Source organism: Drosophila miranda, chromosome 2 (assembly GCF_003369915.1).
Source record: "Drosophila miranda strain MSH22 chromosome 2, D.miranda_PacBio2.1, whole genome shotgun sequence".
Lineage (NCBI taxonomy): Eukaryota > Metazoa > Arthropoda > Insecta > Diptera > Drosophilidae > Drosophila > Drosophila miranda.
In genome coordinates, this window is record NC_046675.1 from 22,927,584 (window position 1) to 22,953,654 (window position 26,071).

The 26,071-nt window shown below is 41.1% G+C and overlaps 1 protein-coding gene across 7 annotated transcripts; it reads right to left on the reverse strand.

The window, feature by feature from the left end:
• LOC108157589 lies at positions 1-25,598 on the reverse strand. 7 transcript variants are annotated; one of them, XM_033389648.1, is made up of 8 exons: positions 25,432-25,598; positions 24,299-24,452; positions 18,331-19,226; positions 12,833-13,380; positions 8,710-8,932; positions 7,959-8,086; positions 6,916-7,105; positions 1-2,372 (listed from the first exon to the last, which is right to left on the reverse strand). In XM_033389648.1, exons 3-8 carry the CDS (start codon positions 18,764-18,766, stop codon positions 1,930-1,932), a joined length of 1,968 nt encoding a protein of 655 aa, XP_033245539.1. In that variant the 5' UTR covers positions 18,767-19,226; positions 24,299-24,452; positions 25,432-25,598; the 3' UTR covers positions 1-1,929. The 7 variants fall into 7 exon arrangements, with proteins under 7 accessions (XP_033245539.1, XP_033245540.1, XP_033245541.1 ...); XM_033389649.1 differs by having other exon boundaries at positions 25,426-25,598; XM_033389650.1 differs by having other exon boundaries at positions 25,420-25,598.
• Between the last annotated feature and the right edge of the window lie 473 nt (positions 25,599-26,071).

The window sequence follows — 26,071 nt, forward strand, 5'->3', positions numbered from 1 at the left end:
TTTACATATACAATATTACTTCAGTTTTATGCGTTCTATTAGTTTTCTGTTTTTTTCTATTTTCGTTAAATGTTTTTCCTTATTTTTTGTTTGCTTAGAATTTAAGTATCTTAAGAATTTGTCACTTTTCCAAATGCTCGAGGCATATGGGAATTTCAAAGAGAGAAAGACCAGAGTGATGGAGAAAACACCTTAGATATTCCGCATTGGGTGGGCGTGTGTTTGATGCTTGATAATCAACTGTTTGACAGAATTTTTGCAATAAATATCGAATGGCCATAAAACGCCTCATCAAACACAATGGGAATTCTAATTTGAATTCGTTTTTATGTATACAGAATTTTCTCGCTTGAAATTTCATCTGAATAGATATTGAATGTGTATTTGCAGTGTCGATATTTTACATGGTAATTGGAAAAAAGCTTATGGAAAATACATATGTCGGGCTGGGTTTTGGTTTTGGTTTTGGATTTTTCGATTGGATGCCTCTGATTACTCCTGCTGGATTTCAATAGCTTTCTGTTTTCTGTTTCTGTTTTATTTTATTTACTGCTTAGCTTGATTAATGAAACTTTTCCTTTTTTCTTTTGTTTTTCACTTTAATTTCTATCAATAGTTTTTAGTTTTTTTTATATCTGTAACTCTTTGTTAATGTGCCTTGCATTCGCTTAACACTGAAATGGATTTTATTTCGTTTACGCCTATTTGATTTTTGATTAGTTTTATGTGTGCTCGATGGCAAAGATTCATGGAATGATAGAAACTAGACTGACAAAAGCGCAGAATTTTAGAAATACACAAAAAATACAAAAAAAGAAAAGTGAAAACACTCGAACAAATTAAAGGAAATTCCCTTTAGAAGATAGCTTGAAAATACCTTTTACTCATAGCATTTTTTTGTATATATTTAAACATTGTCCCTTTCTGTTTGAGATGGTTTTATTTAACACTTGTCTAATTTTCGCATTTATTAACAACAAATAAATTTATGAAATGTGCAACAAATTTCCATCTATGCCGATTGTATCCTATACTCAAACCGTTCCTGTCTTACGTGTCTTCTCCTCTGCACTTTGGTTAATACTCGTACTTAATTATGCTTATTAAATTTTTACATTACACAAAACACAACTGAAAAAAACTTATTCGAGGGTTACTCTTTATGTATTTCATGACTTAGTCTCTAACCATTCAGATGCATTATCAGCCAAAAGAACAAACACTCTCCTTCTCTCGTTTCGCATTAACTTGTAGCTAAATTTCCCTCCCTCTAGGTTCGAATTTCCTTTTATATTTTACAGTTTTTGCCACGTGTATTGCTAGTGTTTATTTTATTTTTTTTCCTTTTGGTTTATGTTGTATTTGAAGTTGAATCTTTTCATATTTTTTCCTTTTTTGGTTGAACATTTATCTGTCTATTAGGACTTGACCAAATGCAAATGAGAGTTTTCGCCTTGCCTTCGAAGGAAACAGTCACAAAATGGCAGTCGAGAAGCGTTTACAGTGGGGAAAATCGTTTTTCTTTTTGGGGGTTTCTTTTCTTTTTCTGTTTTTTGTCTGGTTTTGTTCTATAAAAGTTTCATAGTTGTCGAAAGGAGAGTATCATCGTCAATTGAAAAAGCGACTCTAGGTATGCTATGCAGCCTATATACACAATTTCCAATCAAAGGTTTAGTTAACCGAAAACGTAGACAGCTTCATTGTATGATACAAAGTCGTACATAGAAAAAAAGGCGACAACTTGGCTTGATTTTCGTATTATCATTCATATTTTGTGCTAAATATTACGTATACGTCGCTGATTCATAGAAAAACCCAATAGCCACTAGATTTATGTATATTCATATAAGATACGTTATAGTTATTATAGTTACAGTGTGTCTAGGGTGTAGAGCTGTTGGTTTAGCGTGGAGCGGGTCGAGGGATCGCTCACCTTATGTCCGCCTCAAAGACCTGCCTTAACGTGTCCGTCTCCAGTGCCGTCTTCCTTGATTGTAGTCTCAGTTCATGTTGTGGCAGGGGCTGCTCCTCTTGCGGTTGCCACCAGCACCATGGTCTGCGGCCCTGCCAATGCCAGCAGCAACAGCAGCAGCAGCAGCAGCAGAGACTCAGAATGCACTCGAGGAGCTGTCGTATGCCACCAATCCCACAAACGGACACACTGCCGGCTGGGCCACGCTTTGGCCGACGATAGGCGGAGGCGACACGAGCTGCCGAAGCGAGGAGCGTGTGGAGCGTCCGACAAGCGCCCAGGTGCAGAAGCACACACACAGGTACACACAGAGATAGCGAGTGAGCGAGTGGCGAGGATGCGCTGGTGCCGCGTGCTGCATTGCTGCTGGGAACTCCCCTGGAAACGGAATGAGAAACACCTGTTTAATTTACATCTTTATTGCTGCTCTCATACTCAGACATTGGGCGAAACTGAAAGCGATTAAGAAACGAAAATTGTGTGCAGGTATAAGTGTGTATAGAGTACAGAGTGGGTGTCCTTGTAAACGTGGAATTTTCATTAAAACGTAAAGCGAATTAACATCGCATTCGTATGTATACCATATATGTATAATCCCCTCCAACACTAACCGGATTACCAGCTCCAACAGAGAGCGGCTTTCCTGTGGCAGGGCGACCCCAAAAAGCTGTCAAACAATCAAACTGCACAGATAAACCGAAAACAAAAAACAGAAAACAATGCCAAGATTGTCATACAATAAGTTGCACAAGCCAAAACACCAGAACACCAGAACACCAGAACGACAGCACAACAGGCCCACAAACAAAACTAACAAAAAGGATTCTCCCGTTACAGCCAACGAACAACTTCTGTCACTGAAACCATTGACTGTTTACAACTTATCAACAGCAAAAGCCAGGGAGAGACAACTGCAGCTGGGGGTCATGGTTGATGGCTGGGGAAGGGTGAGCCCTCGTACACAGGTAATGAAAGGCGACTCCGCTGCGGTGCAAAGTAACGTAAACAAGGCTTACCAGGATTCGACTTCCTTTTGCAAAAATAATGCACAACCACCTCTATCTTGCAAATACATAATCCCCTTTAGAGCTCTCCTGAAGAGCGCTCAAATTCAGAAATACTTGATTTAATTTTAGAAATATTTTTTATAACTCCAATATTTATCATTTTAGCGACTATTTTTTGAAGGCTGTGGTTTTAAATTCCAAAAGGTATGTAAGCTATCTTTGGTATAGCCATACAACACAAGTCTATACATTTCATTTATTTATTTTTTAAATTTAAATTTTCCATAAACTTCCTGACACATTTCGCATCCATTAGAGCTCGTTAAAAGTCACCAGGACCTTTTCGGGGGTACATTGCAGCTGTCTGGGATGGAAATGAAAGTCTCGGCTGGCACTTTAAGGCCACTATCCTTTGGGGTCCCAACTGAAAGTGAACCCGACAAAGCTCCTGACCCCATTGATGGTGATGTCGATGTCGATGCTGATGCGGCAAGCCAAACAAAAACACAATTCCCGGGCTTCGTATTGTCCCCATGTCTCCCTTTCGCTCTTACTTTCTCCCTCTGTTTGCGTGGGGGAGGGAGGAAAACAGGTAACAATAAACAATAAAAAGCAAAGTAATGCTAAAAGTGAAGCAGAAAGAAATGGGAAGCTCCAGTAGCACAAGGAGGAGCTCCATAGGAGAAGAGCCAGTGAAAAAGTTTTGCATTGCAACACGGTGACAAAAACAAGAACAGCACAAAGAACCGAAACTTTACATACCCTGGCGAAACCATATAAGATAGTATTATTTTTTGTCATATATGTATATATATTAATTTGTATATTGCTTAAGATAAAGCTACCATATGCAACGCTATAAAATTAACAATTAAAGCATTCATGACTTTTGAGGTCACAGATGTGTTGCAAGCATCTGTGCAAAATCATAATACCCTCCTTTTGCAAGAATATACAAATACTAACAGCCAACAACAATGCTGACGGCCTTATAATAATAATAATACTAACAAACAAAACAAACTGTAGCGACAAAGAACAATGGCGAAAGTAGCAGAGCGACAGAACAGGACTACTACCAGAACATCAGAGATCTGAACAGAACAGAACTGAACAAGAAACAAAACATAATAATAATCAGAAACAAGTGTGCCAAAGCAGTTAACGGAAACAACGCGCATTGCATGCACAATATGGCGCCAGGGATGAGTACCCCTCTCGTGCTCATACAACTTGGGGTGGAGATGTGTGTGTGTGTGTGTGTGTGTGGGTGTTTGGTAGTGTGCTTTGGCGTCTTTTCCGAGCAAAAGACAACACCGTGTGACATTATCTAGCAGACACGGTTGCTGCGACAACGACGACAACTTGACATTAGTGAAAGTCGCACAGGAAGTGGAAGTGAGCCAAACTGTGCTCTCGTCCTAGACAGTCACCAAGGGACGGGTGGGGCACCGGGGAAGAGTGTAACATAAACATAATTTTCATGTGGCACGCGTGCCAGATACTCGTACTGCATGTGGGGGCCAGGACCCCAAAAGTTTGGCCCGGGAGTTGAGTAAATTTAAATACTCTTTTTGTTTGTTTTGGCTGCAAAGAAGCAGATTTACATTTTTTTATTTTTCAAAAAGTTACACAAAGTTTTGAAGAAAGGGATAGAAAATAAGGGAGGAAGAGTGCTCTCCCCTAAGCTTGAATTTTTTTTAGTCAATTGGTGATTGCTGTAAGGATTTATTATGAAATACTTACGAGCTTACTAAAGAATAGGATATTGAATAAAGTACGAGTGTCAAAGATACAAATATGATTGAACCTATTACCCAATTGTTTCCACACTCTCCTACGCTATGTCAATACTATAAAAATAACCTTATGGATAACTTATCCCTTTTCAACACTATGACTATCTCAATCTCATATCCTTTCGAGTTACACGAAAAAGTTCGTATACTTTACAGAGAAGAGTGTAGCCTTCGCATCCCAAAACTTTAGCCCCCACGGCTACGTTTGTTCTGCAAATGATGATGGCAGGCGGAGTGGTTTCCTGTAGAGAGGGAAGATGGGTATACAAAAAAAAAATGAAGGGGTCGGGGCGCATAATCATTACACCGCTGGAGAGGGAAACGGGTGGGCGACAGCGGGAAGCTGTCTTTCCATTCCGTATAATTTCCACGTGCCACTTTTAGCAGTTTTCACTTAGCTGAGCTCATCTGGTTTTCGTTGAATATTCGTGGAAATATTGAAATAGACACCCCGGCAGCATCCCCATCCGAATACATGGCTGTGCTATCCACTAATCAATATTTGTTCATTGGTTGCCAATCGATTCCTCCTTGGGGGTGGCCAAAACACGCTCTCTTAGCTGCCTTTGTTGGTGTTTTCACTTAGTGTGTCTTTCAATTTAAACAACACTTTGTTGGATAGTTATTGTCACCTCTTTCGTGCTTACTTACTCTTCAGCTTTCCCCTATCTCTTGTCTATTTTTTCTAGTGTTTTTTTTCTGGCCTGGTTCTCCTGCTTTTGTGTCAGTTCTCGGGGTGCCCCGTGGAGCTTCAACAGCTGCAATTTCTATGGCTGCCTTTGGGCAGATTTCTACCATTGATATGCTGACTCAGGCTCGGGCGAAAGCATTAGCCTGTTCTAAGGGGATTGCGATCTATTTTCTAGGTCTTAGACACAAATCCTCTGGCATCTTTCAGTCTCTAGTTGGTAGTGTGGGAATAGCTAAGTAGTTCTTACTTTCGTATGCATTTCTTTGTTGATTATTTAACCCACTATTACAGGTGTGCATTGAGTGATGTTCTTCCTCGTATCTACATATATTTAAATGGGTTCAAAATACACGTAACTAACATTATGTCCTAAGGTAACTGTTACTCATCTGCAGCCTCACTCCATCCTTTGAAGCTCTCCTAAGTAAACTTAAATGCCTCTTCAGCACTGCTTCAGATTATCTTTCAAACACAAAAGCCTTGAAGTATTCTTTGTTACAAAATCACACTTCATAAAAGTCAGTTTATAATAGTTTTCGCCAAAGGCGATAGTGGCTTGTGGTACTTAACCTCAAAGTAAAGTAACTTAAAGTACTTAACCCCAAAAATGTATTGTAGCTACAATGAGCTACAACATAAGACTTTAAGTAAACTCAGTAAATGTTTCAATTTCTAATGGAAAGCCTGGCAGCTTTACGATATATAAAATAATTGAAAGTTGCAAAGTAATGTTACAATAAAATTGTGAGCATATCAATATTAATGGGAAAAGTTTAAGTGAAACGCTTTTAGTTGATTTATGATGAGTTTAATGATGCAACAATAAAGGAAAACACCCCAACTGTAAATCGGTTTCCGATGTTTAAGTGCTGATACAAATTAAAACGAATTTAATTGCAGTACCTGTTAGAATAAGTTGATAAATTTATTTCATAATTTTTATTATACAATTTATAATCCTAACGATCCCTGGTACTAGGATTGAATATTTGACAGTTGATTTAATGCAAAAATTATTGATTGCATATGTACATATATAATCCCTATCCACTAGACCATCACCTAATTGTTACCTACGATGATTAGAAGCAACTTTCGTTCAAAGTTATCCTTAATTCCTGCAGAAATGAACTTTGAGTACCTTTGATAAGTTTATTATACACCATTTTATTCTCTACTCTAATCCCTCTTTCACTCTTTCTTTTGCAGTTCAGTTTCGTCTCCCTACGACTATCTGTTGCCTTCCCATTACTCGTATTGTCTACCCCGGGTCAGGCCAAAAGCTATGGTGTAACCCATTACCATTCTCATTGTCTCATTCACATTTTTGTGCATTTTCAAATTCCGGGTCTATCCCTTTCGTCCACCATTGTTTTATTCGGATCCTGTGTATGGGTGGTCCTATTTCTCTTGGGTTGTGGTTGTGTTGTCGTTTATTTTACTTACCATTGAGCACATGTACCGTGACGCTGCGGGGCTTTGCGTTTGATGGATTACACTGATAATGCCCCGAGTCCGACGGACGCGCCGATTTAATCAAGAGAAATGATGTGGTCGTCTCGCCCTTATTGGTCACCACCGAAACGCCGCCGCGCGGCGAATCGTAGTTGATAATCTGCGGATGAGAATGGAAATCCAGCGACAAATTAGCAAAAGTCATAAAAGATATTCCACAAATTTGCTTGGGGAAAAAACTTGAATTCCTTTTTCTGCGCTATAAACATTTTCTAAGCCATAAAACAGAATCAAGATTACGCATACGCACTGTTGCACACTTGGCAAATTAAAATAAATAAAATAGAGTGGAGACGGGAGACAAGATAAGAAAGAGGAGCAGGAAATATGCAAAGTAAGGGAAGAATGATTGCAAATAAAACCGAAACAAAACAATAAAATTAAATCTGTTTTGGGGCACAAAGAAAGTAGAAAAAGAGAGAGAGAGAAAAATCTCCGGCACTAATGGCAATATTTTTCCCTTTCTTCGTCGTCAACTCGCTCTATAGAAAAGGCATAACAATGGCGACGACCGTCAACCCTTAGAGCACAGCCCCTATTTCACCCTCTTCCCTCTCTGGGGCCATACTGCGAATTCCCAATACAATAAGCCAAAAGCCCAGGCATGAAGTGTGAGGAAAACACACCTAAAGTGGAAAACTAAAACGTGGCTCAGAGACGGAACAAAACCAAAATCCATTTAAAACCCAAACCAAAAACCCTTTTCAAGCCCCCGTCCACCCGTCCATTTACCCGTCTGGTTCCCTTCCTAAATGGCATTACCTAATAAAAAAATAAAAAATAAGAGCGAAAGGAAAGTTTTGGCCCGGCAAAGCTAATTTAAAAGTTACTAAATTGAACACTAAAGGGTTCTCTGTCAGACTTTCCCTGGGCAGGGCTCGGTCTCGGGCCAAAGGGGAAGCGATAATGATACCCCAAAGTAATTGCATGTCCTCCCCGAAAAATGGAGGCAAAGGTAAAGGACTTCAACTCACTGCATTATTGTGATTCCAGAAGATATAAGCCGGCGGCTCCGGTGAGTTGAGTATGACACAGGTGAGATTTATAGTCGATCCACTCTCTATATACAGGTCGGGGGCGCCGATTATTTCCGTCGAGGGTTCTGAAAGAAAAATACGAGAAAATGTGAAAACCAAAGGTAGAATAAATCAGTAAAAATAATTAAACAAAGCGCATTTCCATTTCGAATCTACTAGCTGTGGAATAAAATAACAATTAGCTGGGAAGGAATTTCCTTTTGGTGGGCACTTGAACCGAGAGAGAGGTGTGAGAATTTCAAAAGATTCTCGCTTACCCTCATTGAAATATGCTTCTCTCTCTCAGCTCCCCGTTTTTCCTCATATTGTGAGGGTGAAATGATTTCCATCCTTTGAAATGAAGCAATTGAAGTGCCAGCAAAACGAAATGGAAATGGAAATATTTTGCTTTTACACTTATTTCAACTGTTATTTAACTCAACGATAATTAAATGGGAAAAGTTCCAGAGGAGAGCGGAAACCCCTCCTCTGTGGAAGGTTATAAATTAAATTCGCCTTGAGTTCCGTCTTGAGATTTCTTGAAGCTGCTTCTATGGATACTTTATCGTAATTTATACGAGTGCAAATATTAATTTATTTGATTAGTGAAATAATTGAGAGGTTTTGGCTGAGAAGAGATATAACAATGACCACTTATGCTCTCCCTTCAGATCTTTCATTTTTTTTTTTTACACTGAAAAAAACTTACCAACAACATTCAGGTGAATGTAGTGACTCATGTGCGGTGTGGTTGATACCTGGCACTCGTAGATGCCAGAATCACGATGCTGCGGATATTTGATTTGTAGCATCCAGTCTTCGGTTTGCGGCTGGTGTATGGCCCGAAAGCGCTGATCCGACGTGTACGTGTACCGGCCCACTGTCAGCAAGTGTATGTCCCGATGTCGCACCCAGGACACCTGAAGCAGCATCTACACAGAGGCGACAGAGAGAAAGGGAATAACATTTCATTTGTGGAGAGCCGAGATTCTGGGGCACAAACAGTTTAAAAAGTCAATTTCATACGCAACCACTGGAGTCCAAGGGGTTTCCAGGGGATGCGTCAGAGGCAGCAGCCTTTTGTGTCAGACACACGTGTAAAATGCAAATTTATTTCGAAATATTTTATATGATTTTTTACCCAATTTTTCTTTATGCCTCGTGTTGTTGTTTGGCAAAAGGAAAAAAAAAACTTTGACATGAGAGTGTGGAGGGAGGGGCGTCTTAGGCAGCTCACCCTCATCAGGCCGACAAATTGAAGCTGGAATACGACTCAGACATACACTCATATATGTATTTTGCATGTCTGTATGTATTTGGCAACCACCTGCTGTTTAATGCTCAACTTTCCTTGCCCCGGCCACAGCCCGAGAAGGGGGCGAAACATTTTTAAGTGACGCTGATTTAGGGGTTGCCTGAGGTCCTGGCAGGCCTTCAGGCATTGGTGCTGAAAGGACTGGTGGGAGTGCATGCGGGAGTGGTAGGAGTGCTGGAAGACACGGCCGACTGTGTTGCGTGTCATACGTCAGCTGTGAGCATTTTCAATTTCAATGACAACAGCTTAGTAACATCCTGCCTAACGATGAACGACGACGACGACGAGCACGACGACTACGACTTTGGCAAAGTTAATGGACAAGAAACACAGCGGCGTACCAGACGGCGGGCCGAAGGTTGCAGGATGAGCGATGGCTTAGGGGGGCTAAGGCGGGGGCCTAGGACCAGGTGTTAGTTAGCAGACACAAAGGTAAGCTTTGGCAGCTGCTTAAGCAAAAGTTCCATGTAATTAACACCAAAAGTCCCAAAGTATAAAGCATAAGAAGGAGGAAGCCCCAGAAAGACAGCCTCCATCTTGAAAAACCAACCGCAAACATTTTCCCTTTAGTCCCTCCGTTCATACCATTCCCCACTTTTTATGGCCATTAAGCTTGTTTACAGTATCGTAAAATTGTCTGCCATATCAATATATTTCCATATTTTTTTATTTATTTTTTTTTTTGGCTTGCGAAAACAAACATCAAAATCTGAAAAGATTTCTTTTTTACAGCTCAATTTGGCAGGCGAGAAAAGGGACATATATTATGGCAAAACACAGCCCTAAAGGCTTGGAAGTAAAAAGTAATACAATTTAGAGGGATTTCAATCTAGAGAAAACTAATGAAAATAGAAGGAAAATGAACTAACAGAAGAATGGCATCATTCGAAAGGAGTACATAACTGCAGAAGAAGTTAATTTATATACCAAATAGCTATACCAAATATTGTCACTATCCTAAAAAGTAGATTCAATTCAGAATCGTTTTTCGAGCCACGTGCTAACATTGAATAATAAAACTGATGAGAGCCCTGATGCTGTAAAGCTCCATCGACATCTCATTTTAAATCTCTCCCTTGTTTCCTTTAGAATCATAAAGAAAATTCTGAAATTTTCGAGGTGTAGCTCTACCAAACACAAACCTCTCTCCTGAGCGAAGCGCAAATGAAAAACGTCATTAATAATGTAGAGACCATCAGCATCCGTTCGCTGTTTATCATTATGGACGGTGTGAAGGAAAGCACACCCACACACACACACACACAAGCGTAATCGTAAGACAGAAGGATTTTCCTTTTTTTCTTTTCCTTCGCTCGCATTTCTCTGCTCCTCGGCTCCTCCCAGACCAGCTTAACGCTCACTCAGGTGCTGCCAAATCTCAGCAGCAATGATGTATTACTCCAGGTGGGGATGACTGTGAGGTTAGAAGGGAATGGGGAGACACGGGAAAATTACGGAAGAGGGTGGGGCAGTGGGCGGGACATTGGGGTTGTGGCTCGGTTCTGGCTCGCCGCAGCACAGAAAGCTAATTAGATTTTAAGCTGCCAACCCAAGCAAATGAATATATTTCATTTTACAGGTTACTTTATATCTTTTTTTTTGCAGTTGAGCGCTGAGGGCGGAGAATGCAATGAATATTTTGGTAAGCTGTCTGCCGGATATAATTTTCATGTTTTTACTGGGTAAAAACGTATAGAATTTAGAAAGGTATATTAGAAATAAAGGATAAAGGTAGAAGATAATGGAGAAGATTGTAAAAGCAAGCAAATCGCATAAGCTATAAAACTCCTTGATCTCTCTCCTTTGATTCTGGCTGCCTTCCTATCACTCCTTTCCACCTCATGACAGGAGGCATGAATCTGAATATGTGTAAAGTCCTGGCGAACTCTGAACAATTTAAACAATTTTCTATCAATTAACCCTTCCATTGGGTTGAATGGAGAGCGAGAGATCGATGAAGTTATCCCATTTAACACATCTAATGAAGTTATCTGCCCGCACATCCTCATGCGAAAAGTTTTACATTGTCCTACCTCAAGGTGGAAAGTCCTGTCCTCTTTCTGCCTGCCTCCAGTAGGAACCAAGGGTTTCCTTCGCCCTTTCCCCGTTTTCTACAATTTAATAATCACGCAAATTAGTTTTCGAAACCGCAAACTCAAACCGGCCGAAACCCAAAGCTAATCACTGCCTGCCAGCGCTCGGAGCACAGAGAGTAGCAGGTCCTGGCATGTCCCGGCATGTCCCGGCGGGACATGTAACATATTATTATCGGAAAAACGGGCAGAGACCTGCTCCGGCTCAGGCCGACGCCGCCGGAAGTGACGGAAGCCGAATGACTACGGCCACGGCCCAGCTCCACCCAAAACGGAGAAACCCAAAACAAAACGAAAGCATTTTCGTGGGCTTTTCCCCTCATTTGAATAGTTTTTCCTTCTGCAGCGACGGCCCAGGTGGATGAAGCCCCGTGGCCGGAAGTGCTGCGGTGTTGCGGTGGGTCCTAGAGAGATTGTGTGTTTGTGAAATGTTTGCGGCATTTCCTTCCGCACACGACGAAAGTTGAATAAAGTAAAATCTGTTTCCTGTTTGGGTATAATTAATCATTTTGTTCTTTGGCGAGCGGAACAATTAGCCACCAACCATGCACCCCCTGTCGGCCCTAGCCAGCATGTGGGCGCAGTCAACGTGCTAATTAGTCGCCTCCCCCCGAAAAACAAAAAAAAAAGAGAATACTCATAGGGAAACCCTGCTTTACAAATAGCATTTTGATGGCACTGGCAAAGGAATTACATGATAATTACAATATAAAACCGTCAGCTCATGCCCACAAATTACATCACTTGAAAAATACGGCCAGGCAACACACACCCAAGGGAAGATGGGATTACAATTTCAAGTACAGTGGTACTTAATGTAGATACTATCCCTCAGACGTGTAGATTCTTATACGGCAGGGAAGTTACAGGTATGAATGAAATAAATAACTAGCTTCAAACAGTCTTATGTGTGGATACAGATCGGTATCTCCAAATTTAACACATTTCAATGGTACAGGACTTTTACCAGCGAAGCTTGTTTTTGCCTTTACAAAAGTAATGACATTCGAATGATAAATAATAATAAAAGCAATTAAATAAAAATAATGATAAATAATGGCGGAAACCGCAGGTGAAAAAGCAGAATCTGAGAACAAAGGTTTATTCGGTAACCGGAATGAAGGTTATTCTTGACAGCATTTCATTCGCTGATTACAAACAATTCAAGCAGGAACTGATGTATCTTCCCAAATCAGTTCTCCTCTAGTAATAAATCTTTTGGGGACTGACGAATATAACCAGATTGATGCAAAAGATACTGCACGAGGGGTATACCATTTACATTATTTACCGATCCCTTACATACTATAATAGTCGTATGAATATATACTCAAAAGGGTACACATTTCCACTCTAAATTCTAGTAATAATTGATATCATGCATAGCTATAATGCCAACCATTTAGTGAGGTTCTGGAGCTTACCGTTTTGTTGCCCAGATTCTTGACGCGGCAGTTCAAATAGGCCGTCTTGCCCAGCAGGGCGGTGACATTCTTGGAGACGGCCTTGTCGAAGTAGGGTCCCGCATTGCGTGCCTCCTCCATCAGGTCGATGCTGTTGCGATGGATGCCGGATGCGGATGCGGCTCCCGATTGTGAGGCAATTGTGTTGATGCTGCTGCTGCTGGCCTTGTGCAAGCTACTGCTAGGAATGCCAGTGATGGTGGTGGAGCTTGAGCCAGATCCAGAGCTGGAGCTAGAGCTGGGCGCTTTGCTGGCATCGGTTGTCATTGAGCTGGACTCGGAGGCTGGTGAGAAGCCTGCTCCTCCTCCAGCTGCATGGCCATTTTTGTTATTTCCGTTCGCATTGTTGCTATTGCTGCTCATGCTTCCGCTTCCGGCGACACCATTGGGACCTCCTGGCGACTGGGAGGCCTCTCCCACGCCAGCTGCTCCTGCTCCACCATTCGGAATGGCATTATTACTGCTGCTCATATCCTTCGATTTGTTTGAGTCACGCTGTGCGGCAAACACTGCAATGGGAAGGAGGGACAGGAAGCAGATTTAGAAAATGTTTTTTTCAATTTCGCTTCAGAGAGCCCTTCCCCAGAAAACTGTGCCATAAAGTCCTTCAATCGACTCTATCGGCTTACGCTTAGTGCCGACAAAAAAGTTGATCCCCATACGCAAAACCCGAATTGGAAACCTTGTAACTCGTTTTGGCCAAACTTTTAATATGACTCCACCTCTGGCCACCTATTGTGGCAACCATTTAGGTAATTAGCGAATTACGCACACACAAACACTGAGGCACAACTTTTTTTATGGTTGAAACTTTTTTTGTTTTTTTTTTGTTGCTGCGCAGGTAAATCCTGAACTTTTTGTTCTGTTCTCCCTCTATTTTTTGGGGGGCTTGTTTGCAATTTTTCGTTTATCAAATTTTCATGTTTTCCCGCTAACATGTACGAGTATATGGAAGAGAATTCGCCCTCTGGTCCGGGGAGTGTTACATGTAGGTTGTTGTCGTAGTTACGAGCAATTTTTATCCGGCATTTATCCATCACTTAGCTACGACGACGCCACAGCGTCTGGCCCAAAAACTAAGCTCCCCTCTCCATGTAGTACACCCCAGAAATCCACACACAGAGATCCATACACCCATATGTCGGTCTTTAGACATTCGAGTATATATGTATGTATATTCGGATGTTTATATGTATACGTATATCTGGAGGCACTTGATACGCTTATTACGTCGCAGCTAACGTCTTTTTATGACACTCTCTCTCCCAGAGCTCTCCCTGGCTACTGGCAATTTTTATAGAGCCAAAGCCAAGTGAAGCCAAGGCTAACCAGTGACTGGCTAGCGACTTTATTAGATTAAACATGTTGTGCACGTCGTCGCATCGGGGAAGAGAAGATATCAACCAGCATCCCAGAGGAGGTGATGCCATCCAGTGACTCAGTCACTGCGATTCGGGGCAGTCACTCACAACAGCTAAAGATGTGATTTTACTTTGTCTTTATAAGTCATTAATGGAAAACAGATTTAATTTTTTCCAGTTGGGAGTAACAAATAGAAGATTATATCCTCATTTTATATTAAAATCAGTTATTTCCTGCTTGAAAATGTGATGGGACTTAGAGGTATAGAAGGTTGGACTCTTTCCAAAAAAAAAATAGTCAAGAAACGCAAGATCTAGCATTTGCATCTTGATTTTTAATGCTTTGTTTCTTATGTTTTTCTTGCCTAAGAAAATCCTGTAAGCACAAATCTCTTAGTTCACAAACTTCTGGTCACGAAATGCGAGCATTTCTCTCATCTCTAGCACACACACACACGCACATGTTATCTGTCTCCCTCCAGTGTCTATTCCCCTCACTCTGTCTCTATCTGTCTAACTCCGGAATCCCCCTCTTGGTTTACTGCCCAAACTATTAGCTGAGCATCAGCTTTGGCCCCGTTGGCCATGTTACAACCAGATAAGTCGCATATCCTTCATCATCTTCCTCTTCTTGAGCTCCCTCCGATGGTAGTAACATTCCCAACCCCTCAATTTCCTTCCTCTTTCCCCACTGGTATTTAAGCAAACTGCTATTGACAGGCCAAGCGTCTGCAGTCGGGCTGCTTGGATACTGGATGCTGGGTGCTACTTTCTGCCTTCAATTGGCAAGACCCAAACAATGTTGCTAATAACTCGACTCCACCAAAGCCCCGTATAAGGGAATAAGAAGAGGTCGTCTCTGGGAACACCCAGAATGATAATAAATAAAACGCCTCCGGCTAGAAATTAAAATAAATTGACTGCCTGGGACCAAAGACCGCAACGTCAACTGTTGGCTGTTTTGGCTGTTGGCTGTTGGCTGCCACACATAAATTAGACCACGAACGAGAAATATTTCTTATTTTTATTTTGTCTCTCTCTCTCAGTATTTTTGGCTTAAAAGCGCCCTGCAGAAATCGCAAAGTCATGTACCAAAGGTCGCAGCACCGGAGAGTCGGCGAGTCGGTGAGTCGGAGAGAGGGTCGTTTGCCGTGTCCGTGCTCATGTCTCGTGTCCGGGTCTGTTACGTCGACGTCGTCAACGTCAGCAACTTGAACACAAGTAGACCGCAGGGCATGTTCCTGTTGCTCATCTCAGCCTCGTCCTATTCCTCGTCCTCGCCTCCGTCTTTGGCTTGTTCTTGTCCTACTCAGGGTACGAGTACGGGTCCGGAGTCGAGGCTCTTACGTCCTGTGGTTTGCTGGCATTTTTACGCCCGCACAGTTATTATTAACATTCCAGGGGTGGGTTCTGGGCCTGTTGCGGTTGTTGTTGTCAGAAACATTTGAAATGTCAAAACTTTTAACTCCGATGTGTTTGTGTGTGTATGTGTGCGTGCGTGTGCGTGTCCGTATCTGTCTTCTAAGGTGAACTTCTCTTTTCGTGGAAAACAAACCATAACAACAACAAAATATATGATCGCAGTTACGTTTAAATTTTTGAATTCACTTAAAAAATTCAAACTCATCCTCTACTATCCCCAGTCATAGCCATGCCCTTCCATTACATTCCGCGTGACAGTCACAAGTCTCAAAGAACTTGATGTTTAAATATTTAAAGGTTTCCATTTGTCAGTTGGCCCTCCGGCCATGTCCGACTCTAACTTCAACTCCAACTCCGATTCTGTGTTCTCGGTATCTCCAAAGGTGTTCTCAGTATCGAATTGAGCATTCCTCGGGCCATCAGTTCCTTGTTTTTCTTTTATTTGAACGGTGCTTGTGCTCAAAATTATATTAAAAATTTCTTGGAATTCGCCAACAGTAATTTGAGTAGGAAATCAATACTGTTCGAGGAGCAGCTTAGAGGGCCTTGGAGTGTCTTGAATGACCGCGGGATAAGTTGGAATTATTCAAGGACAACAATTGATGAACTTCAAAATTAAAAATAAGATTAAATATCGTCTGGTAAACCTTCAATTTCAGCTTAACCTTCCTGGAATTCTTTATTTAATAAGAAATACCTAATCTATTAGGACCGGCAACGCAAGCCGCAATCTCTCTCAATTTTGATCATTTTCAATTTCAAAATATGTATCAAAAGTAAAAAGATTTTTATCTGAAGAAAACTATAATACTAGTACTATGAGAATATCCTCTGATTAATTAAGAATCTTGTCTATCTCTTTAGTATTAAATCTTCATTCGATGTATAATCGTTTACTGGCCTCAAGGAATACCTAATGCCCTCATTAGTTAGATAATGATATTATCGTGAACTGGAACTGGAATTGATTTCGCCTTCAGAAAATTTGGTGATTTAATTTGAATATACGAATGGGGGCCAGGACTGGCAATCGCATGTTCTTTATCTATGGATCTAGTGCACTATGCCCTCGACTGGCCGATTCATTAGGCCCTAATGATGATTTACCTCTTTCTCGCTCCTCAATACCCCGCCTGGGGCACCGATTTGGCCCAGAGGCAGGCTGGGCTCTCGTCATTAAGGCAGAGCACGGCATATGAAAAATGAAACTTAAATAAAAGCCCAACCGCACACACCGACACTCACACATATTGGCGGTTCAGGGCTCACACCCATTCAATCAGGACCTGGCACATGCCCGTCGCCTGGGAGTTTCCTCCGGGCCACACTGGGCCTGGGCCAAAACATTGATTTCCCAAGACTTTTCAGGCACACAAAATTAATTACCTAACCTAAAAACGCAGCCCAGAAGGCAGGCAAAACACCGAACAGCAACCGGGAAAACGGAAAACGGAAAAACAGGGCACACGAAAGAATGAAAATTATGTAAGCCAGGACCAGACAAGCACAAAATTGCCGAGCGATTCTCCCCCCATCTCATCTCTACCTCTCTCTCTCTCTCTCTGTTCTTTTCTCTTCTCGGCCTCTCGATGCTGATAGATTTTCCCTCTCGACTTTTTCTAGATGGTGTGTCCTGCTGCCGGTTCTGCTTCTGGTTCTGGTTCGGGGCCGGAATGGTTTGCTTTGATTTGGTTTGGTTTTTCTGCTGACTCATTTGGGCATGACAACGACAACAAAATGAATGATATCGAAAATCGAAATCAATAAATGAAATTGGTCAAATCAATTTGGCAACAATTGCTATTTCGTGAATGGGCACCAGGCACCCAGAAAGAAACTGGAGCACAAAATTTGATTAAAGTTTTCCCCGATTTTCCTCCGCGAATGGTAATGGAAAATGCGCTTCGCTTGCATGTGCAGAAAGAAAAAACTACGATTGCGAGTACCTACTTGTGAAATTAAGAATGGAAAAAAGCCCAATTTGAGTGCGAAATTGTTGTTATTCAATAAAGTTTTTATGAAGATTATTTCTGCTCGCAGTATGTATGTAGTACACTCATATTTTGGGCTAATTTAATAATAGTAAACATACGACTATAATTGTATTTTAATTCAGACAGTTAAGTAAAGTAATTACCTATTCATTTATTAAAATATTTTAAAAATAAAATAATGCTGTGAGCCGCGGCATAGGGTAGCTGTTTGCCATTCGCAAAAAGACTAATTTATTTCTTGGTTAATGCGGAGAGGGGGATTTTGGTAGAATAGGCATGGCAGACCGCGATCTCTCTCAATTTTGCATGCCCTTGTCATGAGAAATGGGAAAAACATAGATAGATAGAAAGCTCGCAACCACAACTGCAAGTTATGTATTTTCTAATGTTAAGTCTTGCACTCTGTTTATACTCTACTATGTACCTAATGGCCTATTTGATTAGAGTTTTTAAATATTTTATCTGTTTCCATACCGCTAGTCTGCACACAACTCGCCTCTGCTTTCGACAAAATATATTCTTATAAAATATTATATATGTATATTTCAAATATTTTAGTTCAAAAAGTGAGTTTCTGATAAAAAGTTTTTCTTGTAATCGAAATGCCATAAGTTCATAAGCTGACCCAATCTAAATTCAACCAAAAATGCTCTACGAATTTCGTTCAGTGTATTTTCCTCACCTCCATTTCCAGATATCAGAGCGATGATAAGAAAGAGCATGCTGAGCATTATCAGTGCCCTTTGACGGCCTCTGCAGTCCACGTAGAGTCTCTTGGTGTTGCTGCTGCTGCTTTTGTTGTTGTTGGTGGAGATGTTGCTGATGAGTGGATTGGTGTTGCCTCTGCCACTGCCACTGCCGCAACCACTGACCCTGACTGTGATGCTGCTATTGCAGGTGCCTGGCCAAAGCCTGGTGCAATCTGTGCTGATTTCTGGTGGGTCCGAGTGCTGTTGATCTCGCTCTGGTCGTTGTCTCCTGGCTGTGGATGTGGCAAGTGTATCCGCTCTTGCTGTTGCAGATGTTGCCGTTTCTCGTTGCTTTAAATTCGTTCGTTGCTCCTCCTTCTGCTGTTCCTGCTCCTGCTGCTGGCGCATTTCCATTTGAAAAGTGGCCATAATATTTCACTTCTGAGCCCTCCCCCGCTCGCTTACTCTATATCTCTGGGTTTTTCTGTGTTGGGATGGAGCTATTTGAAAATGTGTTGCCGGAATAACTGAGGGGCGTGGCTGGGAGCGGCCTGATTAGCGCCTGCCATCATCCCGCTGCGATGCGTGAAATTGCCGCAACAAAAAGGTCGCCAGCAAAAAAATTAAAAGAAAATCGTTTTGCGTAATGTATGTATTCTACCGCCTAGTCCGCTAGACTCGCTGTAGTTTTCCCTTTAGTTAGATAACTACTTTGCATTTGTTCCGCTCGACAGATGCTGACAAATCGCTGCCATTTTTCCAGCGATTTATATTCTGTTTAATTTCGGCTCGAACACAGTTCCAGCTGGCCGGGATATCACTTCATCTTCATTAGCCCTGGGGCCCGGCTCGACCAGCCTCGGAGTGGATCGCAGGACTCTGCCGCTGCCTGTAAGAATGAGACAAGAGGAGGAACACGAATACAGTTTTGGGGCGTTAAAAATGTTTGGAATTTCATTAAAAATGCAAACGTCAATGTCGAAATAAATGGAAATTTGTTTCTGTGTGTGTGTGTGTGTGTCCCGGCACGTGCTTCTGTCCCTGGCCCCCACCTCCAGGTGGCGTAGGGCACAAGGACAGATTTTTTTTCTATATATATTATCCGGCGGCGCGTGGCCCCATCGTCCCTCTTCTTGGATTGGCAGTGTTTGCTTTATGAATGTGTTTCTGTAACTGGCGAAGACAACAGTTTTCCCACCCGAACCCCAACCCCAACCCCAAAGGGAAAATCTCCGAAATTCGTGAGGATAAAACAGAAAACAAAAATTTGCGCTGCGTTGGCAATATCGTAATGTGATTTTTATTAAAGTCAACAAATAATAAATTAAATGCGCCCCAAGGCGGAATTCTGGAATTTCTAATTTGCCAAGACATCCGGCTGGCTGGACAGTTTTCCAGTCTGCTTTCCATTGCAATGGAAATTCCTAACTTGATTAGGAATTTAAGCAAGACAGGGATTTCGAAAAATGAAAATTTATATAAACATATATCTGGGAAACAATTCCTAATTTAAAAGCGAGCTTTGCTACACAGATTTAAAAAACTAAGCAATTTCTGTCGTATATTGGCCTAAGCCGGAAAATGGGAATGATTTGAAACCCCAACCTTAAACTTTAAAGCTTTGTAAAAGCCTTAGAAATAAACAATTCAATCGCCTTATCACTCTACCGTATCCGAACCTCGTGAGGATCTGGGACAAAATGAAGCTTCCAACAAACTTCTGACCGGACAATATGCTACCCATCTCTCTCTTTTAGGATGCAAGATTTAAAGGATCTGTTCTAGAAAAGTCACGATATTAAGTATCCGTAACATCGAGTATCTGGAATCAAACAAGGCCCGTTAGCCGAACACATAAATAACAGTTCAAGATCACTATTTCCAAACCTACTTAAGCGGAGAGGACTGTACTCGTATCATACAAATTGCAAACCATATTATAATATTTTATTGGAATTAATTATTTTTTTTTAAGCAAAATCTAACCAATTTTCAATATTTTTACTGTCGAAAAACTTATAAATTTCAAATTTAAGCCGATAATAAATTACTTATATGATAAAATTACTTTATTAAATACTGATCAAATATTCTTTGAAACCAAAAACCACATTAAGAACTAGATAAAGCAGTTCAAAAAAAATAATAGTTCAGAAATTTATGAAATTATCCATCATATCCAGCTCTCCAGATCATTCAAATGTAAAATTCCTAATCTATCCTCAAGCCCAGAGAGAGCTTTCAGCAAAACTCAAAATGAATTCGGCGTCCCTTGGGAGCAGTTTCATTCCATTTTCCAGAAAACTTTTCGCTAATATCTCCCTATGCTGATCGTATTATGTCTATTTACAAGTTTCATTATTCATTTTCCCAGTCACCACTGAGCCTCCTGCATCCCTCCAAAAGTGTATGAAAACAATGGGAGAAGAAGATTCATAGAATGTCCCTGACAGCATCCGAAATAATGGCACATAAAGCGTTAAACAAAAGCCAAAACAACGAGGAAAAAAGTGAACGAAAGGGAATAAAACAGAGCAGAATTCTCACTCGTCAGAGTGTAAGTTACAGCAAAAGTTTCATTTAAAACTGTCGAGCTCTGAGCCCCCACGAACTGGCAACATTTGGGGAAAGTTTTCACCCCCACCCCGTCCCCTTCGTTTGCAGCACTTTAAAAAGTTCGAGAGAGAAAAAAGAGCGCCCAACAGCGCATGGAATGGCATGGGGTACGGTACGGTACGGTACGGGAAAAGTCATCAAGTGCAATGTCGGGGCTTGACAAAATATGCAACCCCAGCCCCAGCCCCAGCCTCAGGGCCACCCCTTCCAAATGCCGTGGCGAGTGTCAATGCGTGGCAAATCCAAGAGAAATGTGCCACAAAACTTTTCCATCCAACAATGGCCGACGGTGCGGACCGGGCCCGTAAGGAAAACTGTCGAAAAGTGGCATGGGAAAAGCTTCAAGGTGATGGCTGCTGTAATATTTCTTCGGCAGGTTTTTCCATGCTTTTGTTGCTGGTTAGTTTTAATTAGTGCCAAGGTCCGTCCGTCCTGGGGCCGAGGGTTAAGCACGTCACGGATGATGGTCGGGCATTAAGTTGTGAGTGCCAGGGCGTGACCGGCTAACCAGCCCCCGAAGCCCACCCACCGACAGCCACTTCACAGCCCAGTCCAGCCCAAGTCCATGCATAATTAAAGCTCGACGTCTCATTATAATTTCCATTAAAAAGTGAGTACCCAGCCCACCCCACCCACTCGGAGCACCTTCTCTTTCTCTGAAGGATGGGTTTTATATTTAACCCCCTCAAAAAGTATTGCCCGATATCGAGCATTCACAATTGGCATTTAAAGTGACAGCTGTCAAACAGAAAGGAAACAGAAACTGCGTCCGATATTCCCGTGACGTAACTTGTCCTCCCTGATTAATGGAATATGCACGACCACTCTGTACATAATTATGTTTGATTAACACTCAACCCCAAGGCACTGACCAGATATATAAATTGTTGCCTTACTCGTAATTGTGTAGGCCCTTCCCTTTAGATGGAATCCCCATCAATTTGGTTCTTTTGTTTGCTTTTGATTTCCTGCTATTTGTTAAATATTTGCATAATATTCCATTCATTGCAAACAGAGAAAAAAATAGTATAAAAATGCAAATTAAATAAATGTGTCAATGGTAAGGCAAACACAAAGAATATTTTTCGTTTCAATCACATGAAATATTCGTATTATTGTATAAAGTTAATGACAAAAAAAAAAAGAAAACATGCTATAAGCTGATTAAAATCGAAACAAGAAAAGCAGATCAATTTGGGTCAAAAAACCACCGTGATCATCGATGTAGTCCTAAAGCATTTAGTCGCTCAATTTGATTGAATCAAACTGACCATAATACAAATTGCACATGGGAGATTTTAATAATAAAATCAATACCTCAGATGATAAATATACATAAGTAGCTACTACTTAAAAAGTTCCTTGACAATTCCATGTACGAAAACTAATTTTAAAAATGGCATATAACGAAATAATAACAAAAGTAAACTAATCCCACAAAAACATTCCGACTAAAATTGATGAATGAAAAATATAAGAAACCATACGCTAGATGATACAAAAAGAAATATGCCAAAGAACTTTCCATTTAACCAGTAAAACAATATATCCATATATGTACATATACAGATTGTATATTGGATGTGAAATAATACATAAATCCTAATAAAATATTGATGTTCAGTCCGGAACCAAGGAAAGCAACATTATATAAACAAAGCCTGAAATGTTTCCAAATTTATTTACTCTTGAGCTTGGGTTTAATTTTCATCGTGTTCCATAGTGTCAATATGGAATCAGCAAGGCCTTCCTTTGTCTGCGCCGCCCCACTTTAATGCTGCTGCTGCTCTCGTTTCATTTTTTTTGGGTGACTCTCATATACATTTTCCACCACATTCACGTGTATGCGTATATATGTATATGTTAAAGTAAGCTTATGAATTTCATTGGGGGACTTAAGCTGATTTGGGCCAGACAAGGCAGGAGTCAAGGCAATGGAAAAGGTTAAGTACAATAAAAATAATTTATGTATTTGGGTTTCGTTTTTGAGCAGAAATTTCCATTCCCAGAAATACGATTTGACCTTGCTGAAATGAAATGTGAGTGAAATTTCTAGAGAGAAAGAAAAATGTTGCATGAAAGGGAAAAGAAACAGGGACTAGATAAATATCAGAGGATACATCTGAATCCCTCCAGTCATAGCACCCCCGATGGCTATGCGGAAAGCTAATTTGTTTAATTAGAGTGCAAAGAACTAATTAGAGAGGGAACATCATTTCTCAAGTTTAAAATCCACCATAGGCAACGCAAGGTTTGTAAAATTCATTACAATATTAAGGGATTTTATTTCCTGAGTCTACTTTATAATATAAGAAGTAGCCAGTAAAGTATAATTGAATAAAAACTTAAAAGTTCTCAAACATCATTAATGGTAATTTGTAATGAAACCGCTACCTGTTTGGTAGTTTATATCTTTTCGGATACAAATTTTGTAGTTCCCCAAAAATTGTTGGATGAACCTCTTAAATTCCGCATACAAGAACTGCAATATTGAATGTCTTTCATATACCTTTAACGAATGGCCAGATGGCTAGACAAGATAAACACAGTCAGGAAAGAGCTCCTAACAATTTATACGGTAGATATGTTAGTTCCGCTTTCTCTTTGTAATCCCATTCTGTATCACTCTTTCATTCCATTTAGTGGACCCTTCCGTTCAATACATGTTTTCCTTGTAATGTTTATTTTCGTATGGTACGAGTATGCAAAGAGGCAACATCTTCAACTCTTTCGTGAATCCTTTATGTTCTGTCTGTTGTGGGCAAGGTTCGTATATGCATATGCCATTCCTAATTACCAACTCTTTTCTTGAGAGGCATCCAAATACGTATCCATTGAATAACCCTTTTCCAGCGAGCTGTCAATAATTTGATTGACCCCCACCACTCACCTGTATGCCTCAGGTGTATGTTTATCCATTAGGTAATTTCTAACAATTTCATAATTAAATTGAGTTCCACAACGTAGAACACCCGCTGACCAACCGCTTGGCTGTCGAGACCACAACAAAGATAAATAAAAACAAATCCTCACAATAAATAAATACAACAATGAGCCCATCGCTGGCCACCCGTTGCTTCCGCTACACCCCAGCCACCCCTAGACCACCAAAACCACCCAAAACATCAAGCCCCACCCCACTCAACCACTCAACCACTCACCCCACAACCACTTCCGAACAATGACACAATTGTGTGGGTTTTTTTGTCCGTACGAATACGAGTACGTATATGTGAATGAATAAATGGTGGTGCTATTTGGGGGTATTACACGATTATCGGTGTTAACTAGACAATAAAATAAGAAATTATCGGATAATTAGCTCATAAAATTAATCGGTTTTACCTTTCCTCTTCTTCGATTGTTATTCGATTGTTGGTTGATTTTGAGGTTACTGGCGCTGTCGTTGTCTCTGCTGCTTGATGATTGATTGAATTTGAATTGATTTTATTTTATTGAAAAGTTTTCAGCTGCAAGCTGACATTTTATCAATTTTAATCTGGCAAAAAATATAAGGAATTTTATGTTTAGGCATTTTCTTTTAAATCTCTAAAAAAGGCGTAAATTTTATTGCCGTATCCCTTTTATGCAGACGCGGGAGGGATTGAGTTAGGTTCGGTTTAAGACGAATAGTCCGTGGGCATGAGGATGAGGATATCTCAGCCGTGTGATTCCTGCGCTTAATAAATTTCTCGCCCTCTTCTTTTATGCAAATTTTTTCCTGGTTAAGCAGAATACGACCCTAATTTATGTGCCCCAGAGGGGGGCCTAAACCCAGCCACAACCACAACTGAAAAAAGTTCAAACGGAAAAGTTCAAATGAGTGAAAAATTGTAACATTTTCCGCGAAATTTAAAAAGGAAAACAACCAAAAAGGGCGCCTTCACAATTATTTCTTAAAGCTGAAAAAAAAAAACAAAAACTGTTAAAAGTTATTCCAGAGTCGACCTTCAGGGCTGCTGGCCACCAAACAAACTGAAAACAAAGTTGGAATAATATTTTGGTATTTTTGTTTGCTCTGTGCAGTACGCGAGTATTCCACCGTTATGCGGCCTTGACTGATGTACGGAGGATGGATCGTTATGCGGTCAGGCAGGGAGGAAAGAGCAAAAGGTGAGAACGGAACAGCTGACGGAGGAGGTGGAGCTATAGTGGGTCTTAGTGTGACCGTGTTTAATGCATCTTTTGTTTAATTTTATTTAGTTTGGGGCTTCTCGATTATTCATGGATTAGTCGTGGGGCACTTTCGCACATTTTCCTCGAACATATTTCCTCTCGTTTCTTGTTTCACTAGAGTGTTGCATATTTTATTTGCATGGCACGCCATGGCTCCGCTCCGTGTGCTTTCACATTGCGTGCTCGGCTTTATACATATTCGCTTTTTGGCTTATTTATTATTTAGCGTTATTGCACATTGAACAACTTTTACTTTCAAGCTTCTCGTCGAATGTGACTTTAACCGTTACCGTTACCGTTACCGTTGGCACTACCACTGACTGCCTGCCGCACCTATGTAGACGATGCGTGCGTGCGTGTGTGTGTGTTCGTTGGTTGGTGCTTCACTTGTATGGGTTATATTGAGGTTGTCCTTTCACCGAACGACAGAGTACCGTTGGAGCGAACCGAACGAAACGAATGCACTAAATACACTGAAAGCCATGAAGAACGAGCCGTCTGGCGACGGGCCAAACCAAGCCAAACCAAGCCAAAGCTCCTTCAAACGATGGCAAACGAGAACGAGTGCCAGAGTTGGAGCAAATGGCGCGCTTGTGCTTCTGGGAGAGAGCTTTTCGCGCCTAGCACAGTGGGTCGAAGGTTAGATAGCATGTGGCGCTGCCTTCCAGGCGGCATTCGCTCTCTTTGCCGCCAGTTTCGAACTTCCATGAAGCTCTCCCTTAAATTGCTTGATTGTTGGGCCATGGACTCTCTTTTGAGGGCAGCATTTTATGGACATTTGTTGGCATATTTACACAGCCTTACCTCCAAGATGATGTTCACACTGGCTCGCGTTAATTGCCGTCACTTTAATGTGGCCTTGCAATAAATGCAGAGCGAACAAAAAGCTGACGAAAGATAAGGGGTCCTAGTGCTAAAGTACACAAAAACTCGCACGCACGC